The sequence below is a fragment of the Pipra filicauda genome, unplaced genomic scaffold (assembly GCF_003945595.2).
Source record: "Pipra filicauda isolate LSUMZ 115617 unplaced genomic scaffold, ASM394559v2 scaffold75_size2874737_pilon, whole genome shotgun sequence".
Lineage (NCBI taxonomy): Eukaryota > Metazoa > Chordata > Aves > Passeriformes > Pipridae > Pipra > Pipra filicauda.
The window spans coordinates 843,146-867,084 of record NW_024104931.1 but is presented as its reverse complement, the minus strand read 5'-3'; the positions used below and the strand labels follow the sequence as shown (position 1 = coordinate 867,084).

The 23,939-nt window shown below is 38.6% G+C and overlaps 1 protein-coding gene across 6 annotated transcripts in view; it reads right to left on the bottom strand.

The window, feature by feature from the left end:
• YLPM1 (YLP motif containing 1) overlaps positions 1-23,939 on the bottom strand; it is a 37,852-nt gene that overhangs the window by 1,676 nt on the left and 12,237 nt on the right. The window contains exons 5-20 of one of the 6 annotated variants that reach the window (XM_039389718.1): positions 21,419-23,665; positions 18,964-19,069; positions 16,659-17,139; positions 15,435-15,527; positions 14,875-15,049; positions 14,581-14,726; positions 14,042-14,196; positions 13,377-13,439; positions 12,968-13,087; positions 12,509-12,685; positions 12,207-12,290; positions 11,898-11,981; positions 10,385-10,471; positions 7,328-7,379; positions 2,173-2,303; positions 249-428 (exon numbers count right to left, since the gene is read on the bottom strand). In XM_039389718.1, coding sequence (XP_039245652.1) covers positions 282-428; positions 2,173-2,303; positions 7,328-7,379; positions 10,385-10,471; positions 11,898-11,981; positions 12,207-12,290; positions 12,509-12,685; positions 12,968-13,087; positions 13,377-13,439; positions 14,042-14,196; positions 14,581-14,726; positions 14,875-15,049; positions 15,435-15,527; positions 16,659-17,139; positions 18,964-19,069; positions 21,419-23,665 — 4,348 coding nt within the window. In that variant the 3' untranslated portion in view covers positions 249-281. Of the gene's footprint in view, positions 1-248; positions 429-2,172; positions 2,304-2,473; positions 3,803-7,327; positions 7,380-10,384; positions 10,472-11,897; positions 11,982-12,206; positions 12,291-12,508; positions 12,686-12,967; positions 13,088-13,376; positions 13,440-14,041; positions 14,230-14,580; positions 14,727-14,874; positions 15,050-15,434; positions 15,528-16,658; positions 17,140-18,963; positions 19,070-21,418; positions 23,666-23,939 lie in introns of those variants that run through there. The other 5 variants (XM_027720055.2, XM_027720054.2, XR_005566610.1 and 2 more) reach the window with 5 other exon arrangements.

The window sequence follows — 23,939 nt, the reverse complement described above, 5'->3', positions numbered from 1 at the left end:
TTCTTTTAATGAAACCATAAGCTTCCTCTTAATAATGCTGAGGAGACTGATAGCTGACAGTCCTTCTCCCTTTATTGTTAGATGCTGTGCAGAAGGGTACACATTAACATAGGCACAGCTGACACCTGTTACACAAGGTTCCGAAACAAACAGTCTTGTCTGAGAGAACTCTAACAATGATGTGAACTGCAACCTCAACTCTTAAAAAACATCAAGGCTATAAACACACAGGAAGACGGGATACTTACCTTCAAGGCACAAAAATCCACTTAACCACTTTTTCATATATACTTGGTGCGGTTGAGGGCTCTCTCAGCAAGGTGACCACTTTCATCTGTTATCTTCTCCCAGTCTGTTTGTCCAACAACAAAACCGATGGCCCTTTTCCTGTCGGCATCTTTTTTTTCTTCTAGATCTGCCCACCGCACCTATGGAGAATACCTTATCAGCATAACCTCTTAAGAAATCCTGATACAAATCTAGGCTTTCCACTGCAAGTAAGAGCATAAGAATACTAATTTGTATTCATTTTCCTTCACAGGTAAGTATTAATCTGTTTTCCAATAGGTAAAGATGAAAATTGCATCAGTTACATTATTTTTAATTGAATACCCCAGCTGTTCTACAGAGTAGAAAAAAGGTACAGATGATCACCCTTTTCCGTTTCAATAACATAATTCTAAGCATTGAAGCGTAATTACTACAATTATTTCTCTGTTCAAAGCAATGCTTTCTGCAGGAGGAATTATCCAAGATTCATTTAGTGTCTTTATTTTCTGTGCAACCTGTATTTCAATTGCACAATGGAAACATCTAGAAGAGAGCTATGAAACTACAGAAAGATGGTGTTAAAAAGCAACTCGGCAATGAACAAATGAATGAAGGACAGTTTTCTTCTCTATCTTGTGTGATATATTTCTATTTAAATACTTCCACTATTTTTTACACTAAATGAACTTCTTCATACATTTGTTATCTCTCATCTTTACAGTTCCACATCTCCCCTGTAGCTCTTCATGGTAATGCAGATCCCTTGCATTTATCCTGTTCAAACATATACAGTGACACCCACAAACTCAGACCCCGCTGGGAGTGAGAACAACAGTGAGAAAGGAGTGAAAGAGGTGATGACGAAAGGCTGCAGTCACTAAAAACCTCACCTGTAACACACCATTGCAGGACAAGAAAAAACAGTAAGTGAAAGAGCTCTTCCCGGACATACTCATTAGTCCCATTCAGGCCAGTGTGTTACTCAGGGACATAGCCTTATCAACTGTCTGCCAGCACCTCCCTATCCACAGTCTACCTGGATTTCCCCAGACATTCCTACTGATAAGCAATGTCAGCTTTCTTCCACCATCACCTCCTCTGCCAATGCCTTAGGTATCTCCATTTCTCTCAGGCATGCTGTCCAGTACTGTTTGACATTACAGAGCAAAACAATGCCCAAACACTGACAGTTAAATTACTTTTAGTGGCAAAAGCCAGTCTTTCTATTTTGAAGGAAAAAAAAAAAGAAAAGAGTATTACCTCTTTCTATTACCTCTCTTTCATCTTCTGTGATTTTTCCCTTTTTTCACAATAGCATGTGAACATATGGCATTTTGTTTTCAGAACAGAACTACATATAGTTATACACATTATCTCCCAATGTCTACAAGACATAATTGATGTAAAACCTACATAACTGATACTTTCCTGAGACGAATCTTTTTGAATACCAGAACAGTGTATTGTTTCTCTGTCTACTTATAACAAAACTTAACAAAAAATAGCTTAATAAAATCATCATCTTCTCTTGGAATCTCTAGTGTATATCACACTATCTCACCACAAAACAATACAGCATAAAAAAGGACTCTGTGGGTTGCTCTGAAATAAAGTGCATCATCTCCTTTAGCAAGAAATGGGATGATTCCATTTTCAGTTTCTAAGCCATGCCCACGCACAGTTAATCTGTAATTCCTAGGTTTGTTATAATTAATATGTTTACCTCTGAAAAACCCTACTTGCAAGAATAATCTCTTACAGAATCTAATGGAACAGCAAAATGAAAAGTGAGTCAGTGAAACTCCCATATTCATAGATGTTGAATGACTTGATACTAACTCTCTTTCACAGAGACTGTTAAATCATCACATACAGACAGTAAGTCATTTGAAAATTTATTACCCTTTTCTTTCCAGGTTCAGAAGCACGTGTATCATAGTCATCTGGAAGTTGCAAATAATCTTCCATTCTGCTGGCAATTGCTTCCCAGTCACGTTTCCTTTTAGTGCCAGTCCGCAAACCATCCAGCTTGTCTGAGAACAAACACAGAGCCTCAGCGTTAAAGGAGAATTTTTTTCTAATATTTACACACACAAGATGAGAGTGGAAAATTTTTCAAAAGAAAGAGCAGCAGAATTTGTACATCCAGCTTGTCTTGACAGGTGGAATGATGAGACTTGAAATAAATTAGAGAAGACTCAACACAGTTTTCAAGTTTTATTGATCTCTCATGTTGACTGTGTGGCAATAACAGTCTTGTTATGTATGAGGGAGAAAAAGCTTGCTCTTCCAGATGGTCATATTATATGGAGTCTATGCTTGCAGGTACAATATAGCCAACAACAGCTAGGAACCACAGATTCACCTTTCTATATTTGAACACAATACTAAAGCTGTAGCATTTTTCCAAATTTGGGGATTAATACTGTGTCAAACATGGCATACGTGCAGTATCAGGGAACAAGTGACAATCATATAATTGAATGCAAAGACAAGTTTTTGAGATATTGTTTCTGCTAAACAAAAAGATCCTTGGAAACCCTGATCTCCCCCTTTCTTTTTCTCTCCCCATAAGGCAAACTACTTTAAAAATCCTCCAGAACTGGGAAAAAAAAAATCTCAGAATTTCTTCTTTCATGGTGTAAGAGGTCAGTCATGAATATTTGAACAGGGCATTTGTCCAACAGTCATCATTTTCTTTTTTTTCTTACTGAACCGATATAGCATGAGGAGAAACCATTCCTACGTTCTATAATTGTGTTCCTCTTTGGACATTTATTCTCAGTAAAAAAACCCCACCTTCTTGAAATCATGTAGCAAGCTGCTTTTGGACAGGAGATGAAGCATTCATTGTAAGATTACAAATAACAAAAGCATGAAAAGGAAAAACAGCTTTACAAGTCAAAGTAAATTCCATTACTTCTATGTTATGGTATGCTACCATTTTATAAGCCAACAATTCATGTATGTGTAGAAGGAACACCAAGCTTGGCAATTATATTCTGCAAACCATTTCCAGAGATGTCAGAAATATTGTTTCAGAAGTCACCATTGTAATTAAATTCACCCACAAAAGGCCATAGAAATAAACTAAATACAAGACAGCATTATTTTCTGGGTAGCAGAAGACAATGTTCAAAGGTATGCATTTAAAGAAGTTTAGTTCAGAGATGAGTTTTTTGACTTAATATGGGAGAGAAAAGAGTAACAATGGAGATAATGTGATTGTATGTACAATGGCACTGTAGACATGCTAGTATAATTCAAACGCCATAAACTAAGGAAGTTATTTCTCCCTCATACAGCTCTAAGATTTTTAAAGACTCCATCTTTGCCCCATTTCCTGAAACAGATACAGAATTTCTTCTAATAAAACATTTTAACCCCCCTCTGCTTTTTTAAAAAGCCAACATTTAAGAAAAATGTTCAGAATACTTGTATGTGTTACATGGTTCAGTTAAGGTTCTTCTTTTGCTCTAAGTTAAATCTGCCAAATTTGATGCTCAATCTCCACAGAAAGGCGACACTCTCTCTAGAAGACAAAATTGATTTATACAATATTCCTGTGTTACTTCAGCATGTAGTGTACTTGCACTGTTTCTCAGTATTACTTTCGATCAACGCAGATCATTCATAATGTTAAGGGTTTCCAGAAAAAAATTAACATTGAAAAGGAAATCAACAAATGCATTGTGGAGCATTTAGGAATATGAAAAACTGAAAATTGAGGAGCTCTCTGTTGGCATGTACCTGTAGACAGCCATATTCCCGTTGGAAGCCAACATGCTACGATGCAAGCTCACCTCATTACCAATATGAAAGCAAGTTCAGTCTCTCTCTCCCTGCTGCACACAGAACTGAAAACATTGCCAAGAAATATGTAATGCTCAAGCATCAATAGAGGAGTTCAGAAGGCATTCTGAGTATGCAGTTCCCCTGTCCCTTTTTGTTACTGCTACACAGAATTTATTTTAAAACATTCTCTCTCTCCATGTTTGAAGTTGGATTGCTTTTCCAGAGGAGTCTGCTTCCATCCATACTATCATGGTTCAAGGTACATGTATCATGCAGTAGACACTACAGAGATGTCAAGAGCCTATCACAAAGGATTATTTCAGAATATTCTTTTCTGAAAATGAGACAAGGTGTCACTTTGTAACACTGGTGCTTTTGAATATTTATGGCAGATGATTATTTAGTGTTAAACTATTAGATATCATTTTACCATTTCAATTTTTAGTAACGAAATAGCAGCATTTCTGAAAATCCACAGAACTTAAAAACTCACCTTTAGAATTTTAATAATAAAGCTTCTGAAAGTAACTGAGTTAATTAGCTCCTCCAAAAACTGAATGAATCAATCAGCTAAATTTTGCTCTTCTGAGACAAAAGCCACAAAGTTAAGTAAAATGTTATTTGCATTCTAGACCAAATTTTACAATGGTATCAAAGCTTAAGCTATGGCAGAGCTTGTTTCTCCCTTCCTGAAAGTTTGTAGAAATCACCACTAAGACGCACCTTGAAAAGGGGTATTGCACTAAACACTTAGCATATAGTCAAAGTTTAAAAGTGAGAGTCCATTACTTTAAATTTCAATAGAAGAACCCATGTGCAATATGCACCGAGACAGACCAGCGGTTAGACTTCAGAATAAAACTGTGGCTGTACACAACACATAAGACGATGATAAACCACACACATACTCAAGAGGAATGCATCACTCCCGCCAAAATAAATCTGAGCTAAAGCAAGAGCTCTGGGGCATACAGCGATTGTCACAAGTCAGTGTTTGCAGCTAAAGAACTCAAACATTTCAGACCTTTTGTGACATGTATTACAATCAGTAAGATCTTATTGTGTAACAATATCTACTCATAAAGAAAACAAAAAAGCAAAACAAGACTTGGTGTTGTTTTTGGAGTCTGCACTTACACCAGCTTCTGTAAATGTGTGCCCTCTGGGACTAATGCAATAAACCCAATGGGCAGGCCAGCTCCCAGGAAATAACTCAAACTTGGAATAACAGATGCATAGCACAGTTTACATGCCTCTCCAGAAATAATTATAACTGGTCATCTACAGACTCTTATTGCGAATTAATTAGTAAATAGAATAATTCTTACTCACAGACTGCAAATGTTTATAATGCATACCTTGAGCTAAAAGTTGCCTGCCCTGACAGAGCAATTTTCCAAAGAAACCGCATTTATTACATAGGAATGCCTGTTTTATTAAAAATGCATGTTTTGTCAGAATTTACTTTTAATCTATAGTCCTATATATACATATAAAAATGAACACATACTAGAGGGTAGTTATAAAATTGTGAATACAGATTTAATAGAAAGCCATTCTTAGCACCTGTATCTGTGTTTTGCAGCATGCTAACATCCAGCTGTTAATGAAGTTTGACTGTTAAAGGACTACTGCAATAGCCTTGCAAATAACTTACTTCAGCATAAAAGTGACTCTGCTGCCTGCTCCCCATTTTACATTTAAGTGGTCACCATATAAAAATCCTGAATTTTATCTTATGGAGTTTTTATTGCATAAGAAAACACAACACAGTTCTTAGTTTCTATTTGCTAGCAGTATCTTGAAAGCTACTGTAAATTTCTGCTGCAGTCACAATCTCCACATTGTTAGAAACTACACTTAACATCATGTATCAGAGCATTCTTCAACAACACAGGTTTCCAGTACTATGATTTCATGTATAATTGGAGAAAACTCATTATAAACTTAAGAAATAATTTTATATTATTAAAAAAAATTATTGTTTATAACAAAAATTCAGATCAATCCTGATATAATACTGCCTAGCTGCCTAGTTATTTGATATTTCAAAACAATTGAGCAGAAGGCACCTCTGGTTATACTGCAGGTGCCACAACATCAATATATTCCACAAATATTTACATGACTTAAAAGAGAGCACAGCAGCAGAAGAGATGATGTAGCTAAGCATTTAATAGCAAAAGATGAAAGACTGTTTTATGTAAGCCAGACCTTCTAATGCTATTTCTAAGGTGCAATTGTGATTCTGGTCATTGAAAAGTAATGACACACAGGGTTGTACCACACATGCAGGAGCAAACCTCAGAATGTTAAGACATGCTGTATCCCATTCAGGTATTTGTTACTTCTCATAGACATGACAGAAAAGAGCAGTTTTGTGCAGACTGTCTTATAAAATCTTCACTTAGAACCATTATTGTTCGGTTAAAAAAACCCAAAACAACTGATCGTAATGACCAGAAACCCCTTCCCACGTATACTCCTTTCACCATAGCCATGGTGAATGCATTTCTGCCTGAAAGTTGCTTTTGACTTTGACAGAAGCCTAATGTCAGCACTTATGTTTAATGCAATCATCAGCACTATTCAGAACAAAGAGCGCAGCAAAAATAGGGCTCACGTGCTTCTGGAAAGTCCATTTTGCATACTACTAAGAAGAATTCTAGTACTCTTCTGGAACTGAAAAGCATAATTAACTTTTCAACACCTAAGCTGTTGGAAAGATACAGTGTCGCCTAATTATTCAGAACCAACTTCAAAGCATGGCACTACTTTGTCCTTACAGATGTCAGTTTTGGAAAGTGAGAAACATCTCCAATACAGGTAGGTATGAGGCATGTCTCCAAGAATGTAAGAAGTTACTGATGACACTTAGGCTTGAAAAAAGGTATGCAGTATGAACAAGAACACAGTGCAATGTAAGTTGACTCTTTGCTTATATCAAAACTATAAATATGGAAGAGATGAATAAAGAATAAAATACTGCTTTTTAAAAATTTTAAGACAAAGTACTTTCCTTGAACAGATGGAAGAACAATTAATGAGTATATAAACCAGGGATGATTAGAAAGTAGTAACTCTCTTGCCTCTGGCAGAAGATAAATTCTATTTCTGTATAGATGTTTTTGCCATTTCAGACACATGTATGAAATCAACACATTTATTTGTCTTTGGTAGGGAGGCACAGTAAAAACAAAATTTCAGGTTTTGCAAACATCATTAGATATCAACTATAAGAAACAGGAAAAAAAATACCCACCTAGCTTTGCCTCAGAAGTGTCCATCTCCCATTTGCTTTTCGGAATGTAACCCTAAATCATACACAGAAAGAAGCTCGGAGGATTAGAGAGAGACACACATGCATATCACTTTTGAACTGGAAACAGCATTATAATATAGGGAGCAAAAGGTATTTCTTTTTGTAAGGCACAATTCTCGTTATCAGATGAAGGAGACCAATTACTCAGTATTTCAGAACTTCTGCATCCACTTCCCATTCAGTGATTTTAGAAGCCTTTACAAATCATAACAAGAGTGCTGCCCTTTGCAAACAGAGAACTCCAGAATGAGTCTAACAGGCAGCGAAGGTGCTGTGTGCACAGTTACTGTATTGTATCACCCCAGGTGGCAAAGTTATTGCAACACAACTTATCAGATATAAAGAATATTCAAAGTTTTACAAGCACAAATGAAGAAGTTACTGCAAGTTTTTATGAATTCTCAGATTTTCTACACACAAACTTCACTTACTCCTTTTGAAGGGACATACTAAATTCATGTATGAGTGGTTAATTCAAAATTAAACAAAATTTTTTTTTGTTTAAAAGAGAATATCTGCTGAGTCACTAGGATTTAAGTATTATTTTTCATTTTAAAATAATGCTCTTAGCTCAATGATTCTTTTAAAACACTTTTCCCCTATAAATAATGTCAGCATGTGTAATGATTTTTAGCCAGTTTATTCTTTGTAAATCCGCACAATGATATTAAGTTTAGAAAAAAGGTATTTATTTTAGTTATTTTCTTGTTATCTTCTCTTTTTATACTCTTTGACAAGTAAATCCTTACTAAGCAATCCTCATTTCAGCTGTTCAGATTTGGTATAAAAGCACTTATGTTCCTCTGTAATCACACAAAAAGCTCAGTGTAGTGAGTGGAAGGCCTGTGAGAATTCCATTACTTTTACAATGTTTTTTAATAAGGAGGGAAAAGAACTATTCTAGAAGATTTCAAGAAAAAAACAAACAATCTACAAATCAGTTTTATGTCACTGACTTCTTTCCTGCTCTATTTATAGGTCGCCTACATTGTGGTAAACATACACATATTTGTTAATGCTACATGTTACTAAATCAGTGTATTCCAGATTAAATTCCAGTATATTCCAGAGAGCTACACTGCATTTGATTATGCTCAGCATTGCTCTTCCAAAATCCTTGAATGACCTTTTTTCTATCAAGCATATATCAGTGACTTCAGGTTATCAGATCTCTGTATTTTCTTGTTTTTAATCAAATCTGAAATTAATGCAAACCAAAACAGTTTGAGCTGCAATATTTCCTTGTAAGATATAAATAAGCTTCATGTATATATGTATATTTATACTTTTAAACCAAGTTGCACATTAAAATTTGCTCAGAAAGTTTACACCACAGCTAGAAGCCTGCATTAAACGAAGTGACGTGTGATGCACTGGTGAGAACACTAAGTTAAATACATCAATAATTCATACCATCAAGCACAGAAAAGCAGGAATTGTCTGAATGCCATAACCCTATGGGAGTTGATAATAGCAAGAAGAGTGACTTTGATGGTGTGAAATGGCCTATTGTGTGCTGAATCTATACAATATCCCAGTCCTCAGATAGGATAAGCAAAGATTCAGACTTTATCCATTGGTACAAGACAGTTGGATATTTCAAGGATATCTGCCAGATGGCAGGAGCTTCAGACCTCCCTTTTTCCACAGGACTAAATGCAGCAAAATGAATTGCAGAACCCTTACCAACTGCTCTCAAGAAGGCAAGAGATACCAAATACAGCGTAGTGTTCCACCTGTCTGATGTAATTCTCTCAGATCAACTATCTGACTGAATACCAGAGACTACATACAGCAGATAATTCTTTGTTATTTTTCCTGTCTGAATAGAACACATTCTTATACGTAGATTACTTTTAGTTACTTAATAATTTGCACAGTTTCCATACCAAGCTTTCTGTCTCATAAAGAAAAGGCCTATTGTTATATGTGCTGTATATTAGGACACTCCCCCAAACCCATAAACACACATGTACACACACACATTTATGCACAGATGTTTCAAAAGCTAAAGACAACTTTCTCTTTTAGCTATAGCTCATTTCCAAGAAATGAGACAAGCAGCCATATTCTTGTTAACATGGATGCATCTTTAAAATGTTCTAACCACACTTTATGAAGTCTCATACTCTGCGCCAAAGAATAATTTAGTAAAGAGAATGAGTCATGTTGCAAAAAACAGACGTTTATTAAAATCCACTTTTCCTAAGCCTTTTAAAATTCTATATTTCAACTGCTTTCTAAGCTGCCACTCCTGAGGAATAGTAAGTTTCCATCAAGGAAAAGCACTTCGCTTGTCCCAGACACTTTTGGTTACTTCCTGTTTATTGGACTTTAACTGCTTGGTTGTGGGAACCAGGGTTTGAGACATTCAACTCATCGAGCACCGAACAGTTGCAGCTCCAACACATACCAAGGAGTTACAGCAGGAAGCCTTCCATAGCCTTTTAAATACATACCTAAAAAAACCAGCCCTCAGGGCAATTCTATAACCTTCATTTATCCAAGAGACCTAAGCCCTCATCTTGGAAATACCTCCTGACAAACAAAGCCAGAAAACTGTGGCAGAGAAAGCAGTCTTCATACATGTTGTCAAATATTGTGACAGTTGAGTTCTTTAGACATGTGAAAGGAAATAAGATAAATTAATCTTTGTCTATTGTTCCCATCCCTCCACTTAGTGTAATTCTTAGATTATATGGAACACAGCACTATAGTGTACTGCAATTTAAAAAGTCTCTAAGAGGCATTTTGCCATGCTCCACTGATAATGCTGTTTGTGGAATATACTCACATATTCTTACAAATAAATTAGGAAGAAATAACATGATTTATCATTAAAGTTCTCCTAGAAATGTTTAAGGAAAAAACGACTAGAAACATATGTATTAAGATTGCACTGCTAAGAATGGCAATGAGTTGGTGCTTGTAAGCCTGAGATTCTTCCTCAGACACATTAATGAAAAATTTGTTAGAGATGGCTGATGTGTCTCCTACCAGTTCACTTTCTTCCTCCTCTGCTGTGTCCTTCTTGACTTCTTCTTTCTGGTCTTCAATATTTGCATCAAAATCCTCCATCTCCACCTGTTCCAAAGCACAAGTACAGACTTACAAGGCACTGCTTGACTTCTAAGTATTTTCTTTTTAGCAGAGTAAGTAGAAGATTCCAAGTTCAAATAGAAGAGAAAAGAAAGGAGTCATCTTCAAAAGTATGATGTTGCAATATATATGAATATTGTGTCCATTCTGCCTTTCTTCAGAAGCAGGTTCCCTTCTAGCAACGAAGTGACAAACTGTGGAAAAGTAATCATTTATTCTCTTCCTTGACATGCATTCCTTGCGCTACCAGTACCTCTAACAGCAAGATACTTCTCTTGATTCCCACACAATCATATTTCAAAACTCGAAATCTCAGAAAAATATCTTAAACTTGCCATTTACATATCACTGAAATGGCTCTCTCTGCATAGAGCATCTCTATTGAGGCTTTATCTTTTATATATTTTAAAATTGCAGTAAAGAATAATAGTAACCACAGAGATCAGCCTAACAAAATACATGGATGCTTGAAGACATACAGCTAAGCCTGCTCATCTAATGCAATACCTTCTGGGGTCCACAGCTCTAACAGGGTCTCATGCGCATACTGCGGAATACATAAAACTCTCCAAGTATGCATCATTTCTTATACCATTTGTAAAACCTTGTAAACCCAAATCTGCCTTCTCTGAGTCGTTTGCTGTCCTCTTAAAGATTATTATTTTCCAGTACAAAGAATTTGGAGATTCAGAAATAACCTGCTGACACCATGACAAACCGCAAAGACTCTCTGTCTACTTCAGCAGTTCACCAGTTTCTGTGGTCATTGCAAGAGCTGTTCTAACACAGCAACAAGCACCTAAGGTACCTTCACGAAGACGATATGATTAACATATACTATTCCCAGAGCTTCTGACACAACTGCCAAAGAATGCAGCAATACAGAAAGCTGACACACCAAAGATGTATGTCACGGCAAGCTGCAAATGGAATAAAAAGGCAGCATACTTCTACAGCTACCTTTTATTAATTTCTTCGTTTCTCCGCTACGTGTCTGTATTTATCAAAACAAAGACTGAGTTCAAATTTCTTTCCTTATTTTATCCAACTAATTTCTCAAAATATGATCAAAAAAATCCAGTAGTCTGCAAAAAGTGCTGAGTTGCATCTAAGCGAGCATTAAGATTCTCTTTAATCGGTACTCAAGAGTTGCTAAGAGCAAAGTGGCTTTGATTCTTGCTCAAAAAGGCGATAAAAACTTGCTTCAAAAAGGTGATAAAAACTAACAACATACCTTCATGTTTGGGTAACTGATAAGAATAATGGAATACACTTACCTAACACAGTGATTCTGACTTTCTACAGTACCCACTATAACTGCCTTGTTGTGACCATATCTTTGTCTGCTTTGTATTTTCAGTATAGTCACATTGACATAATTTGTAGTTTTAACAAGCACAGAAGTTCCCACCTCTTCGATAGCAGCATCCTGCAATAGAGAACGAATGTCCAGGCGCATCATGTGACGTGGTGCTGCCTCCCAGTGCTCAGACATCTAACAAAACACAAACAAAAATATAACAGATTCATTTGGTTTCTGATCACTAACAAGATGTATCTTTACTTAAGAAAAGCAATTTCAATCAATCCCATGAAATAACTACATGTTCTTCTTATAAAATGTGTAAGCATTACGCAGTCTACAGTTTTCAAACAACAGCAGGCCCAAAAGCACAATGAACTTATAATTAATCCTATGGCTGCAAATGTATACAGTTACCCTGCTGATATCCTTTAGCTTGCGTCCATGAATATTCCTCTTGGAACACGTCTGGTTATCTGCACTCATTTCAGCTAAGTACACCTAGAAAGACAAAGACAATATTAAATACTGTAAATCAATTTTTAGAGCTCTTTTTCTACCTGGTGATACACTCTGCAGTTGTACATTTTAAGAAAGGTAAACCTGTAACTGTACACCACAGCTTTTTTCCTGAATGTGGGAGACACTTTGCATTCAAATGTTTAGAAATATCAGCATACAGCTACCAGCAAGTTCAAATTCTATTTAGGCTCCATTACCTCAAACCCCTTGGTTTTTGCAGCACTCCAAAACTGTTCAAAATGTCGCACTCTATCATTGATAGCGTCAAGGATAATGAAGGGAAAGAAGCCATCATCCAAGGTCTTTTTGAAAGTTTTAAACATGCTGGTACGATAGGTCTCTTCCATATCAGCTTCATATTCATACTCCATCACCTTTATCAAGAATAAAAGCATTTAAGAAAGAGGACGTCTGTAAAAATGCTAATGTTCAACAGCTGAATGTCATGACCACAAAGCACACTAGTATGAGAAAAGTACATTTCAGGTCAGCTTTTAAGAATTTGCCCATACCACCCTAAGTTACATTAACCTGTTTTGAAAAACTGCCCATAGACCTCTGCACTCTTCCCAAGCCACAGACTGAAATTTTGATTGCCTCTGTGTTTTTCCAGAATGCTGTTTCTTTGTCAAGAAAAGCAACTGAATTAAGAGTACCTTCTTTTTAACTTTTTTTCCTGTATCTGGGTCTCTCTCTTCTTTCTCCACTTCAGTGATAAAATAGTCATCCAGGCTGAGCACTCTTGGTGCAGGTCCTCCACACTCTACTTCTTTATCCTGGCAAGAAAGCAAAAAGAAAACATATACTCTTGCTGTAAAAATTCCATTTGCTACACAGGATCTTCAAAACACCTGTGGCCAAAAGCAGTTCCCTGCTCTGTATTCAAAACAAGAAGAGAGCAGTATCCCTCCTGCTTGGTGATAGAGGAGGGGAGTCACATGCCACATGAAGACATGGAACATGAAATAACAACAGACTTGAATTCCAGGCAAATAGAAAACCAACAGCAGAGGAAGCACATGTAAAAGACAAGCAGCACTACACAGTGAGCAGTTGTTTACATACCCTGATGAGTTTTGCTACATGTGTCTTTCCGCTGCCAGGCAACCCTCTCATTATGATCACAATCTGAAACAAAGATCATGTAACAGGATACTGGACTATATTTAAGAGAATCTCTTGCAAAAATTTTCTTCAAGAAAATCATGTGCTGTGGGCTCACACTTTTGCATATGATCAAGCAAAGCCACTACCACACCTCACTGTCTGTTTTACAAACCATGTTGTGAGGAATGGTAGTAGTTCACATAATTCAGAGTTTTTGATGTTAATCATCTCAGCAGCTTAGGTTGCATAAGATATTATAGATCTGGTTCAGTTTTATAGCCTGAATTGTGTTCTTTCTTATATTATATGGTGTACTGCCAAATCTCTGACTCTGTGTAAAGCCAAGTCTTTCCTCTGATACATCAAAAACCCAAGTGAAGATCTTCTAAGAGTCCAAAATACCTTAACATTACACACTAATTTCCTTTTAGCATTCCAAGAAGTTTACATCTCCTGCAGACTCCCAATAGTTATGCTACAACACTAAGCATTTGCAAGGAACCAAGCTAATTTCCAGAACTTCCTCAAATGTACACTTGTTTGCAACATACAACACCCATGACCATTTTGTCTGAATACAGACAAAGCAGAAACCAATTATTGCTTTCAGAATGCATACTCACTCTCTCTGGTCTGCTGTCCCGTCCTGGTGGCTTTAAAATATCATCTACATTTTTAGATTCTGGCTTCCTTTCCATTCTTGGAGCAGGTGGTGGCTGACGGGGTATCGATGGAGCAGAAATAGGAATCCTTTCCTCAGGGTAATTTCTACGATCACCTTCAAATTCCAGTGTTTGGACAGAAGAATTTTCTTAGTTCAGTAAAATAAAAAAATTAAGATGTTCATACACAGCTGAGCTGATTTAAACAGACCTTCATTATTTTAAATTAAATTTACAGATAAGTCCTCAAAATAATTCAAATTTCTGATCTTGAACATATTGCAATCAAAGACAGCTTTTAGCAGAGTATATCACTGTTTCATTCATGATCTCGTCATCCCTGAGAAACAAAAATGACATCACCTAAATAAATTTTCCTGAATTATATATTCTGAACAAATAAATACTGCAAATCAATTAATCTACCAATTAATCTTCACCTCTGCAAATCCATATTTTTCATAATATCCTAGCATGACTTCAAGATTGAGAAACTGTACCTCCAAACATGGAAGGCCCATGATCATATGCTGGGCGATCTGTCTTCCGTTCATATGGTGGTCTTTCAAAACCACCTCGCCTGGAGGATGGATGGTCTTTCTTGTCACGGTAAGACTGAGTCCTTGTAGGTGTAGTAGGAAGAACCCTGCCAAAAGAGTATTTTGTGTATTTTTAGAATTTCCACTATGGATTCCAGAGCGAAACGAACATGCACCTCACAGGCAAAATGGACAGTCTGATGCACAATACACCCTCAACTGCATTGATTCCAATAGCGTTCCAAAATCACATACCTATCATCTCTGGGATGCCTCTCTTTTTCAAATCTCTCTCGTTCATAGTCCACAGAACCACGGTCTCTGTGCAATTCCCGCTCTCTCTTGAAATCCCGATGATCTGTGTTGGAATTACCTTGACGCTCAAAATAAGGCTCACGATCTCTTTCTCTGTTGTAGCGACCTGGATGCTCTGAAGAAAGAAACCCATGGAAATCCAAACTACTAATTTTGAAAAAAAAAATAAAGCAACAACCAAGAGTGCAGGAAAAGTGTATAGAAATACATGATATGTGGGCTAGGATGGACATAATCAGACACTGTATCTCTTTTCCAAACTGCAATAGACTACCATACCATGCAATCCTACTTAAAGCTGCAAAACTGAATTTTTAAAGTAGCTAGGTTATCGACTGCAGTACTCCTCTTGACAATATAACCTGTTATTCCTATGGGCCTCTGAAGAAAATAAAGTGGTTCTGGCTTAAACAAGAGTTACTTAGTTTAAAATATGCCTTTAGTGCCTTACAACTTTTCTTAAGAGCTAACTAACTGAGAGCTAGCCAAGCACTCCCTACCTTTTTGAAATGTTTGCCTCTCCGGTAGAGGTTCTGGACGAAGGGTTACCCTCTCCCCATATGGAATCTGTTCCACTTTACTGGTAGTTATATCTGGTTGAAAATAATCATAAAATAATTAATGTCTTAAAATACCTCTCTTCCATTTCCTTTCCTCTGTCATGAGAAGCAATCAGTCAGTGGCATTAAAAGTGACTGGAACAACTTACCAAAATTTCTACTAATGGATAATGCAAGAAGAGCTACACATAAATAAACAACACTATGGCTTTGAAAGACTGAAGTGGGTTTGTGTGTGTGTGTGTGTAAACCATTTCATCTCTAAGAATGGGACTTCTGCCTTTTAAGGTGAGTTCAGGTAGCATGCAGTGTCAGAAAACTATATACACTAAAATGCTCTGAGAGTTTCAATAACTCATAGAACTACTGTAATATCAAGAATATTAACTGAAAGTCTCACATCAGTAACAATTTTTCTAATAGCTTTTAGTAAAACATCTATTAGTGGAATTGATATGGCTTCAACTCATGCCATGGCACCTCAGAGAGAGAAAAAACACACTTTAAATGACAACCCACAATTTAAGGACTTCTTTATGACATGATTTCACTTTTGTTTAATTCTATTTAAAACCTAGTGTTGAATTTTAGCTTTGATAAGCTCAATACTAAGAACCAGAGCCCTTCACTGTTTGTGTGTTAAATGCCTGCTTAGGGTGCACTCCCTTCAGAAGGAGACTTTGTTTTCCTCCCTGTCCAGAGGGTACCTCACACCCATTAAGCAGTATAAAAATAATGCAAACACCAATCACATTCTGCTTTAAGTTACTAAGTCACACCAAAGAACTGTAACCATGCAAAGTATCTTCTAGTACAGTTATTTCCATACTCATCCACAAAGGGGTTGAGGGAAAGTATCAATATCAATCTAAATATAACACATTGATGTGATCACATCAGTTGGTGTTCATTAGAAGCAGCCATGGCTATACACCATTCAGTTCACATGAAATAGCTCTTTCTATGAGTATAGAGAAAAACATTAAACTCAGGGCTGGAGGTCACAGATTCCTTAAAACTGCACTGCTTAGCATCACATCGCAATGGATGCCGTCTACACGCCAACTGCAGAACAAGCACACTTTGCATGGCACACTCCTTTAGCAAGAAATTAGCAGGACTGATTGGCTCTTTGTTACAGATCAAATACACTGTAATACCCACCTCGCCCGTGGCCATAATCCACAGTTTGCTGAATGACAGGTGCTTTAGGAACTGGTGGAATAACTGGAGAAAGGGACACTGGTACAGATGATGGAACAGAGGTGTGGACAGAAGGTATTTTCACAGGCGAGGAAACAGGTGGAGGCATCATTGACTCCTGTTTACGTAACTCATACTCCATATTTGCACCTTTATCCTCATTTGTGTCCCACAGTCCATGGAAAGAATCCTCATCCCAGCGTTCCTGTTCCACAGCAGAATGTGATGGTTTTAAAGACTGACCATGACTTGGGGTTGTAGTTGGAGTAGAAACTGGAGCATGTGGCCTTGTCATAGGTGTAGTAGGCCTTGCCAGGGGGGCACTTGGTCTTGTCACAGGGGTGGGCTGTCTGAACAACACGGGAGGCTTTATAATAACAGCAGGAGAAGGTTTAATAGCTTGGGCTTCTACTGATGCCTCTGAAGATAGCTGAGAAGAGACCTAGATGCAGAAAGCACTTTTAATGTAGCTCTGTAAAACTAACCTTCTCTCATCCTCTGTTAAGTCAGTTAGTGCAATGGCAATCAGTTATCAAATCATACACATTTTCTAGTACCTCCATCAAGGTGCTACAGGTAGGAGGACTATTTCCAAAAACTGGTGGCCTGATTTAATTTGGCATTTGTTCACTATGTGAAGGTTTAAATACTACTTATTTTCTTCTTCAAAATAACCTCACCAATTTAAGGTCTGGTAGGCCTATCTCAGTTAAAGTGTCTACTGTTTTATTCCCAAAGACTCCTGCTGTCTGCAAAGATTCCTGCTGTCTGTGAGAAGGCTGACAAAGTCTGAAAGTAGGGCAGCTTGGTGAGATGTAGAAGGATTGATAAGGCAAGTTTCTTTGCGGAAGTCACTAGAAAAATTCACAGAGAGCAGAAATATCTGGAAAACCCTTAATGAAATCAACATCAGATGAACAAAGAAATTGAAAGGTCTTGCCCAGCAGAAAAACAAACCAAACAAAACCAAACCCTTCATGAATCAAACATCTTCATGGAACCCTGCATGCCTCAAGTCTTTTCAGCATTACAGCAAATGACAAGTTACAGGCAGCCAGCCTTATTAGCAACACGCAACAAAAATTGCAGAACGGTTGTAGATACAAAGCTGAACTCTGTAAAAACAGCTGAAATTCACAGCAGAAATATTTGAAGGCAGGAACCCTTAGAAAGACAAGAGCTGTTTGAAAACCACTAGGCAGAGGAGTGAAGTAGTCTGAGATACTTCTGCTCAACTTGGATATTTTGTAACTTCCTAAAGGCATCAACATACCTGCAGTTCTTGGTAGCAAATCACTTCCATTATTTTACTTTACAGACACTGCAAACAAGGAAGAGGTCACCTAGGCAAAAAGAAAACTTGCAGTGCCTCATTCACTGCATAACATTTCTCTGGAGGGAGGGACAAACAAAGCTTGCTCTGGCTAAATGTCAGACCCAGAAGACATTATGGCTAAATTTACTGGTATTAGTAACTTTGGAGTTAAGATGTGATGAAGAATAAAGACTCCGCATCAACTCCAATATATATTTAACAAAACTGTTTACTTGTTCTAGAAGGGATTTATAAACCTTAGTTAGCATGACTGCAAGAAGTTCAGTTGATTTCTGACTGGATATGAATTATCAAAAAACCAGGCATCTTAGAAGAGTTCCCAGAATTAAACAGGAGATGAGGCAGCAAAGAAGTAACTTGCATCACAACAGGAGATGAACTCATGGAGGTACACAAACATGAGCTTCCGTGCACTTTATATTATAGAAGGTCATGAGAGTTCCCAATAAAGACAGCAAATAGAATGCTAATGCCCATGTTACGTTGAAATATCTCGGTTTCTGATTGACTTATCCTCAAAATTCTCTAACTTCAAAGAGAAGAGAGCTGTTGAAGTAGGAAAAGTACTATAAATTGTCAGAACTTAGGCAAAGAACAGCAGAGTCTTTTTGTGAGCCTTATATCCCTGTTTTGGAAGAGCTCACCTGCTTTTGCACATCACCCCACAGAATCTAGACTGTTGAACCTCACGTGCTACTGTCCCCGATAGGTCATGCTCAGAAGACATAGTGGACTGACTGAGTAGAAAAGGCTCTGGAAAATTTAAAGAAACTAAGAAGTTGCTTTGCCTCAACAGAAGACTGATGAGGTTGTAAGGGTTGCTGGGGAGGCATTTCACAAGGAATTTTAACCATCGGTGTGTAGAACTGGTTGGACATACACATTAATTGTAATAACTACCAGCGTGCTATTAACATAAGACAAATATACCTGAAAGGCACCCGGCCTTGTGCTTGTGTTCTGTGATCTTGGAGGGTCCTGTGTGGAAATGTCAGGTTTATACTCCTTCAACTTCTGTAGCTGTTCTTTTTGCTCTCTGCACATGCATCATAAGAAAATGTTATCAGTCTATAGGTTAAATAAAAATAAGAAATTAATGCTCAGTAGTGAAAACACATTACACTAGAATCAGGAGCCAAGTCCAAAGAAGAAAAGGACACAGTAGGCTTAACATGGGCAGTACTGTGATTCAAAAATCCCTGTTTCACATCCACCTAACCATGGAGGTATTTAGTGTATTAGCTGCATGCTTTTTGATCACAGGTTTCCTGAGAAATGTAGTTATGCTTTTGTGCTTGACCAGAACCACTCCACTTGGACAGTAAAGAGTAAAGCTGGATTATTAGCTTCTGCCAATACCTTCTGGAAACAAGAAACCCCTTGGAAATGCATGCATAAATGCTCTCAGTTACTTGGCCTGGTTCACATGCTAACAGGATTGAGTCTGCCAAAGCACAAGAGATTCCATTATTAAAAACCCAGACAGTGATTCCGACTTTTGTTTCCTTGGTTTATATATCAAAATGCTATTTAATATACAACAATACATAATCTACAGAGCAGAGACTTAAGGTCAGACACGAGTACTACAACCACTAGATTACAAAGTTCTATTCCTTTCAGGTTTTGTTAGCATTTTTAACCTAGGCTTTTTAATTGCTAATAACTCGGCGTATTGAAGTAGTTCCTAAAGAACAACTAAGAGTGGGATCCCTCTGTAGGAGAAACAACAGAGATCACCCAGAATAGTAATGCATCTGTTCGGTGTCCAGCAGAAGGGGAACTTGGCTCACAAAAAAGGATCCCCAGTGCTGTATTAGCACAAAAAGTAAACCAAGCACTACACTAGATCACTAATACAGAACAGCATGCAGCTGAGAGTATGCTGTTCTACACACAATAAAAGCAAAGCCAGATAAAGGCTTTACTTCTGGAATGAAGGCAGTTATGCACCACACTTCTGGTACAACTCTTGGCTCGAAAAAAAGTAATTAATAAGCAGTCTCCTTAAAGTTGTTCCCACTATTCAGACTGGGGTCACCTGCCTATAAGAACCTAATAAGAAGTACCACTATAACTAGTTTTAAGATTACCCTCGTATTCAACTGAAAATCAGTATCATGTTTATGTTTCCCCTTTTTACTGGCTTAGAAAGATATGCATGTAACAACTTTCTTGCATAAAATAAGTTTTAGTTCCTATGTTTAAAACATTTCAGTCCTAATAAACTATCTACTCTGGTAGTGATTCCCAGACTACAGTCCTTAGCTTAAGTCCACTAGCTTGCAGCTAATCACATTAAACAACAAAACATGTGCCCAGCAACTGAAGCAATAGGGAAGTCAGGAAGCTGAAAATAATCTGTTACTCCAAACTTTTGGCAAATATTACTTTATAACACAGATTTCACAGTTACTAACACTTGTTGAATTAATTTAATTGCAGTGAATGATTAAATTATTCACAATAAAAGTTCTTCCTTTTTAAAAATAATTTCTCTTGTATTTTGGCATGCTATTAAGACCTTCCATATGGGACAGATGCTTAGCAATCTTACAAGTCTGAAAACAAAACAGCCTGAACAAAAGTGCAAAATGTCTCTACCATGAAATGGTTTGGGTTGGAAACGATCTTGAAGATGATCTAGTTCCAACTTCCCTGCTATGGGCAAGGACACCTTTCACTAGACCAGGTTGCTCAAAGCCCCATCCAACCTGGTTTCTTCTATTACTGATTTTGTAATAAACATCAATTAAAGCCTTAGAGAGTCTAGTAACTGCTTTCTAAAAATGTGGTCTTGATGAACTCTCACATTCATATCCTCCTAATAGTTATTACTGCTTTTCTGCTGATCCTCAGAACTAAGATCAACCTAACTTGACAAAATTATTCACTGACAATACTGGATTTCAAACGAGAGAGCACTGTAAAAATAAAAAAACCCCACACATATGCTTTAATTAAAAAGCAAGCAGTATCCAAAAAATTAAATAGGTTTTAGGAATCACATTAATGTAGGTGTTGACAGGTAAGTATTAAAAAGTAATTATTATTGAGTTTATCTGACACTAACAAAAAGATTGAAAAGAAATTATCGACAAGCTAATTTGAGGATAACAAAAACATTGGTCAGGTGATGGGATAGATCTCTTCCTGGAAATTAACAAACAGGGAATGCCACATTCATGGGGAAAGGGACAACCATCTATGTGAGAAGAAAAATCCGTCTACAAAAGTTGTGATGGAGGTACTCCAAATAACTTGTTACACATGAGCTCCTACTATCATGCTGTGGATGAAAGAAATGAAGCCATTACTGTGTCAATTTGAATGAATCCCACTGAATGGGGATTCCCATTCAAAGTCACAGAACCAGGCAACTCACCGAAGCATTTTGAGCTCCTGGGCAGCCTTCAGAATTATCTCATGCTGTCTTTGGCTAAGGACCATCACTCCTCCCAAGGACTGGTCAGAGTCCAGGTTTGAATCTGCTCCCAGCATATCACAGGAATGTGAAGGTGGAGGAAGGGATGAATCTGAGTGGTCATCCAGAGACCGCAGTCTCTCTCCATCATCTGGATACCACCTATCCGACAACCGTTCCCTCTCCCAATCAGTCCTTTCAGGAAGGTAGTCTTGCTTTTCTCGCCATGTGTCGTATCTCTCTGGATACTCTCGAATCCTAAGCTCCCCCCTGTCTCGGAGATCTCTGTCATAATGATCTCTGTTCCTATCCTCCCTCCACCTATCTTCACGATACCTGTCCAGAGGTGGAAGAGGTGGTAATGGTGGTAGTGGAGGGATATCCAGGTCACAATTACCCATTTCTCTGTCATGCATAGCTCTCATGTCCCAGTCTCTATCCCATTCTCTGTCTAAATCTTGATCATAAATATCTGAGGATCTTCCAGTTCTATCTAGATCTCTCTCTAGTTCCCTTTCTCTTGGCCTTTTCCAGTCATCCCACCATGAATCTCGTCTGTCATGATCAGATGATAAAGGAGGTAGTGGTGGCAGAGGAGACAATGGAGGCAGTGAATGGTGGGATTGCAACCTGTCATCTCTGTCATATGCATCTACAGCATCATCCTGATAATCAGAGTTGTGATCTCTCCAGTATTGTTCTCTTTCCCAGTCATCCAATTGCTCATGCTCCAAAGAAGGGTCATCTTGACTATCTAAAGGAAATTCTTCTTGCATTCTATCGTCTTCATGACCCCAAGAACCCCTGAATGTTTCATCTCGATGGTATGGAGGCAATTCATCAGGGTCATCTCCTAGGTGAAGGGGTTTACCCATATTGCCTGTTTCAGGTCTTCCTGCTTCCCTCTCATGGCTACCTCCCCTCCTGATAGGACACCTCTCACGGCTACCTGCCCGCCTGCCCAGGCCCCTCTCACGGCTACCTGCTCGCCTCATGGGGACTCTCTCCCGGCTACCTGCACGCCTGACAGGGACCCTTTCCCGGCTACTTGCCCCCCGCATGGGCTCTCTTTCCCGGCTACACGCCCGCCTGACTGGGCCTCTCTCCCGGCTTCCTGCCCGTCCCCTGTCCCAGCTGCCTGTCCGTCCAGCTAGTTCTCTGTCTCGGTTAGAGAATACCCTCTCATGACTATCTGACCGTCCACCCGGGCCCCTCTCTCGGCTGCCTGACCTTCCATCTGGCATCCTCTCTCGGCTGCCTGACTGTCCATCTGGCATCCTCTCCCTGCTGTCTGCTCTCCTGAACATTCCCCTGCCACGGATGGATGCCTGCCTAGCCTGCCCTCTGCCTCTGTATACATATCCTCTGCCACAGCCATCGTCCATCCTGCCCATTCCCCAACCACTGTCCATCCTTCCCATTCCCCGGCCACCATCCATCCTTCCCATGCCCCTGCCACGGCCCATTCCCCAGCCACGGCCATCCCCCTGCCCTCTGCCACGGCCCCTTCCTCTGCTTACTGGTCCCTTGCCTCTATCTTCATGCATAAACGGCCCTTTCCCTCTGCTTTCTGGTCCAGGTAAGCCCTGGGTGCTATCTGAAGCAGTCAACTGGCCATCTGGTGAATCCAAATCCTCATTTCCTGTTACAGGTGTTACAGTATTCTGGTTCTGAGCAGGTGAAGTAGGTGCCTTTGACTCTTCTACTTGCTGGTTAGGATCATGTGAACTCCATGTCCACTTTTTAGGAGGGTCTGAAATAGTTTCTTTGACTTCAGGTTTGGATGGTTCCTGTTGAGTGTCTGTCAGGTCCTCATTTGGCTCAATGGGACCTGCAGTCTGTGTATCGGGAGTAGACTGTGTTCTGCTTACAGTCTGCTGATCACCAGTTGTGTCTGTAAAAGGTTCTTTGTTTTCTGACTCTGACTCCGTCTGTGCCTGCTGCTGCTGCTGTCCCAAGTGAGGCCTGGGCCCCATCCACCGTGGGCCACTAGGTCGGGAACCATGTCCATGTGATGCATTTGTCGAAGTATAAAATTGTCCTGCTGGTCCTCGCGGGATAGACCCCCATCTACTTGAAGACTGTCCATCTGTATTCTGCCTGTCAAAACGTGACCTGTATCCTTCTGAGCGCTGAGAGTCAAAACGAGGTCCTCTCTGTCTTGAGCCTTCAAACTTGTCATATCCTCTTCCTCGGCATCCATCAAATCTATAGATGACACAATAGCAATTTTATTCAAATGAACATGTCATATTAAAATTCTATAGATTCATTTTACACAAAGTCCAAACATGTCCAAAGTCTAGTTGTTTGGATGTTTGGGATTCATATTCGTACATCACTGGATGGGTCAGGAAGGCCAAAGCATGGTTGGAGCTGAACTTTGCAAGGGATGCAAAGAGTTACACGAAGGGCTTCTATAGGTATGTCAGCCAGAAAAGAAAGGTCAAAGAAAGTGGACCCCTTGGACAAACACAACTGG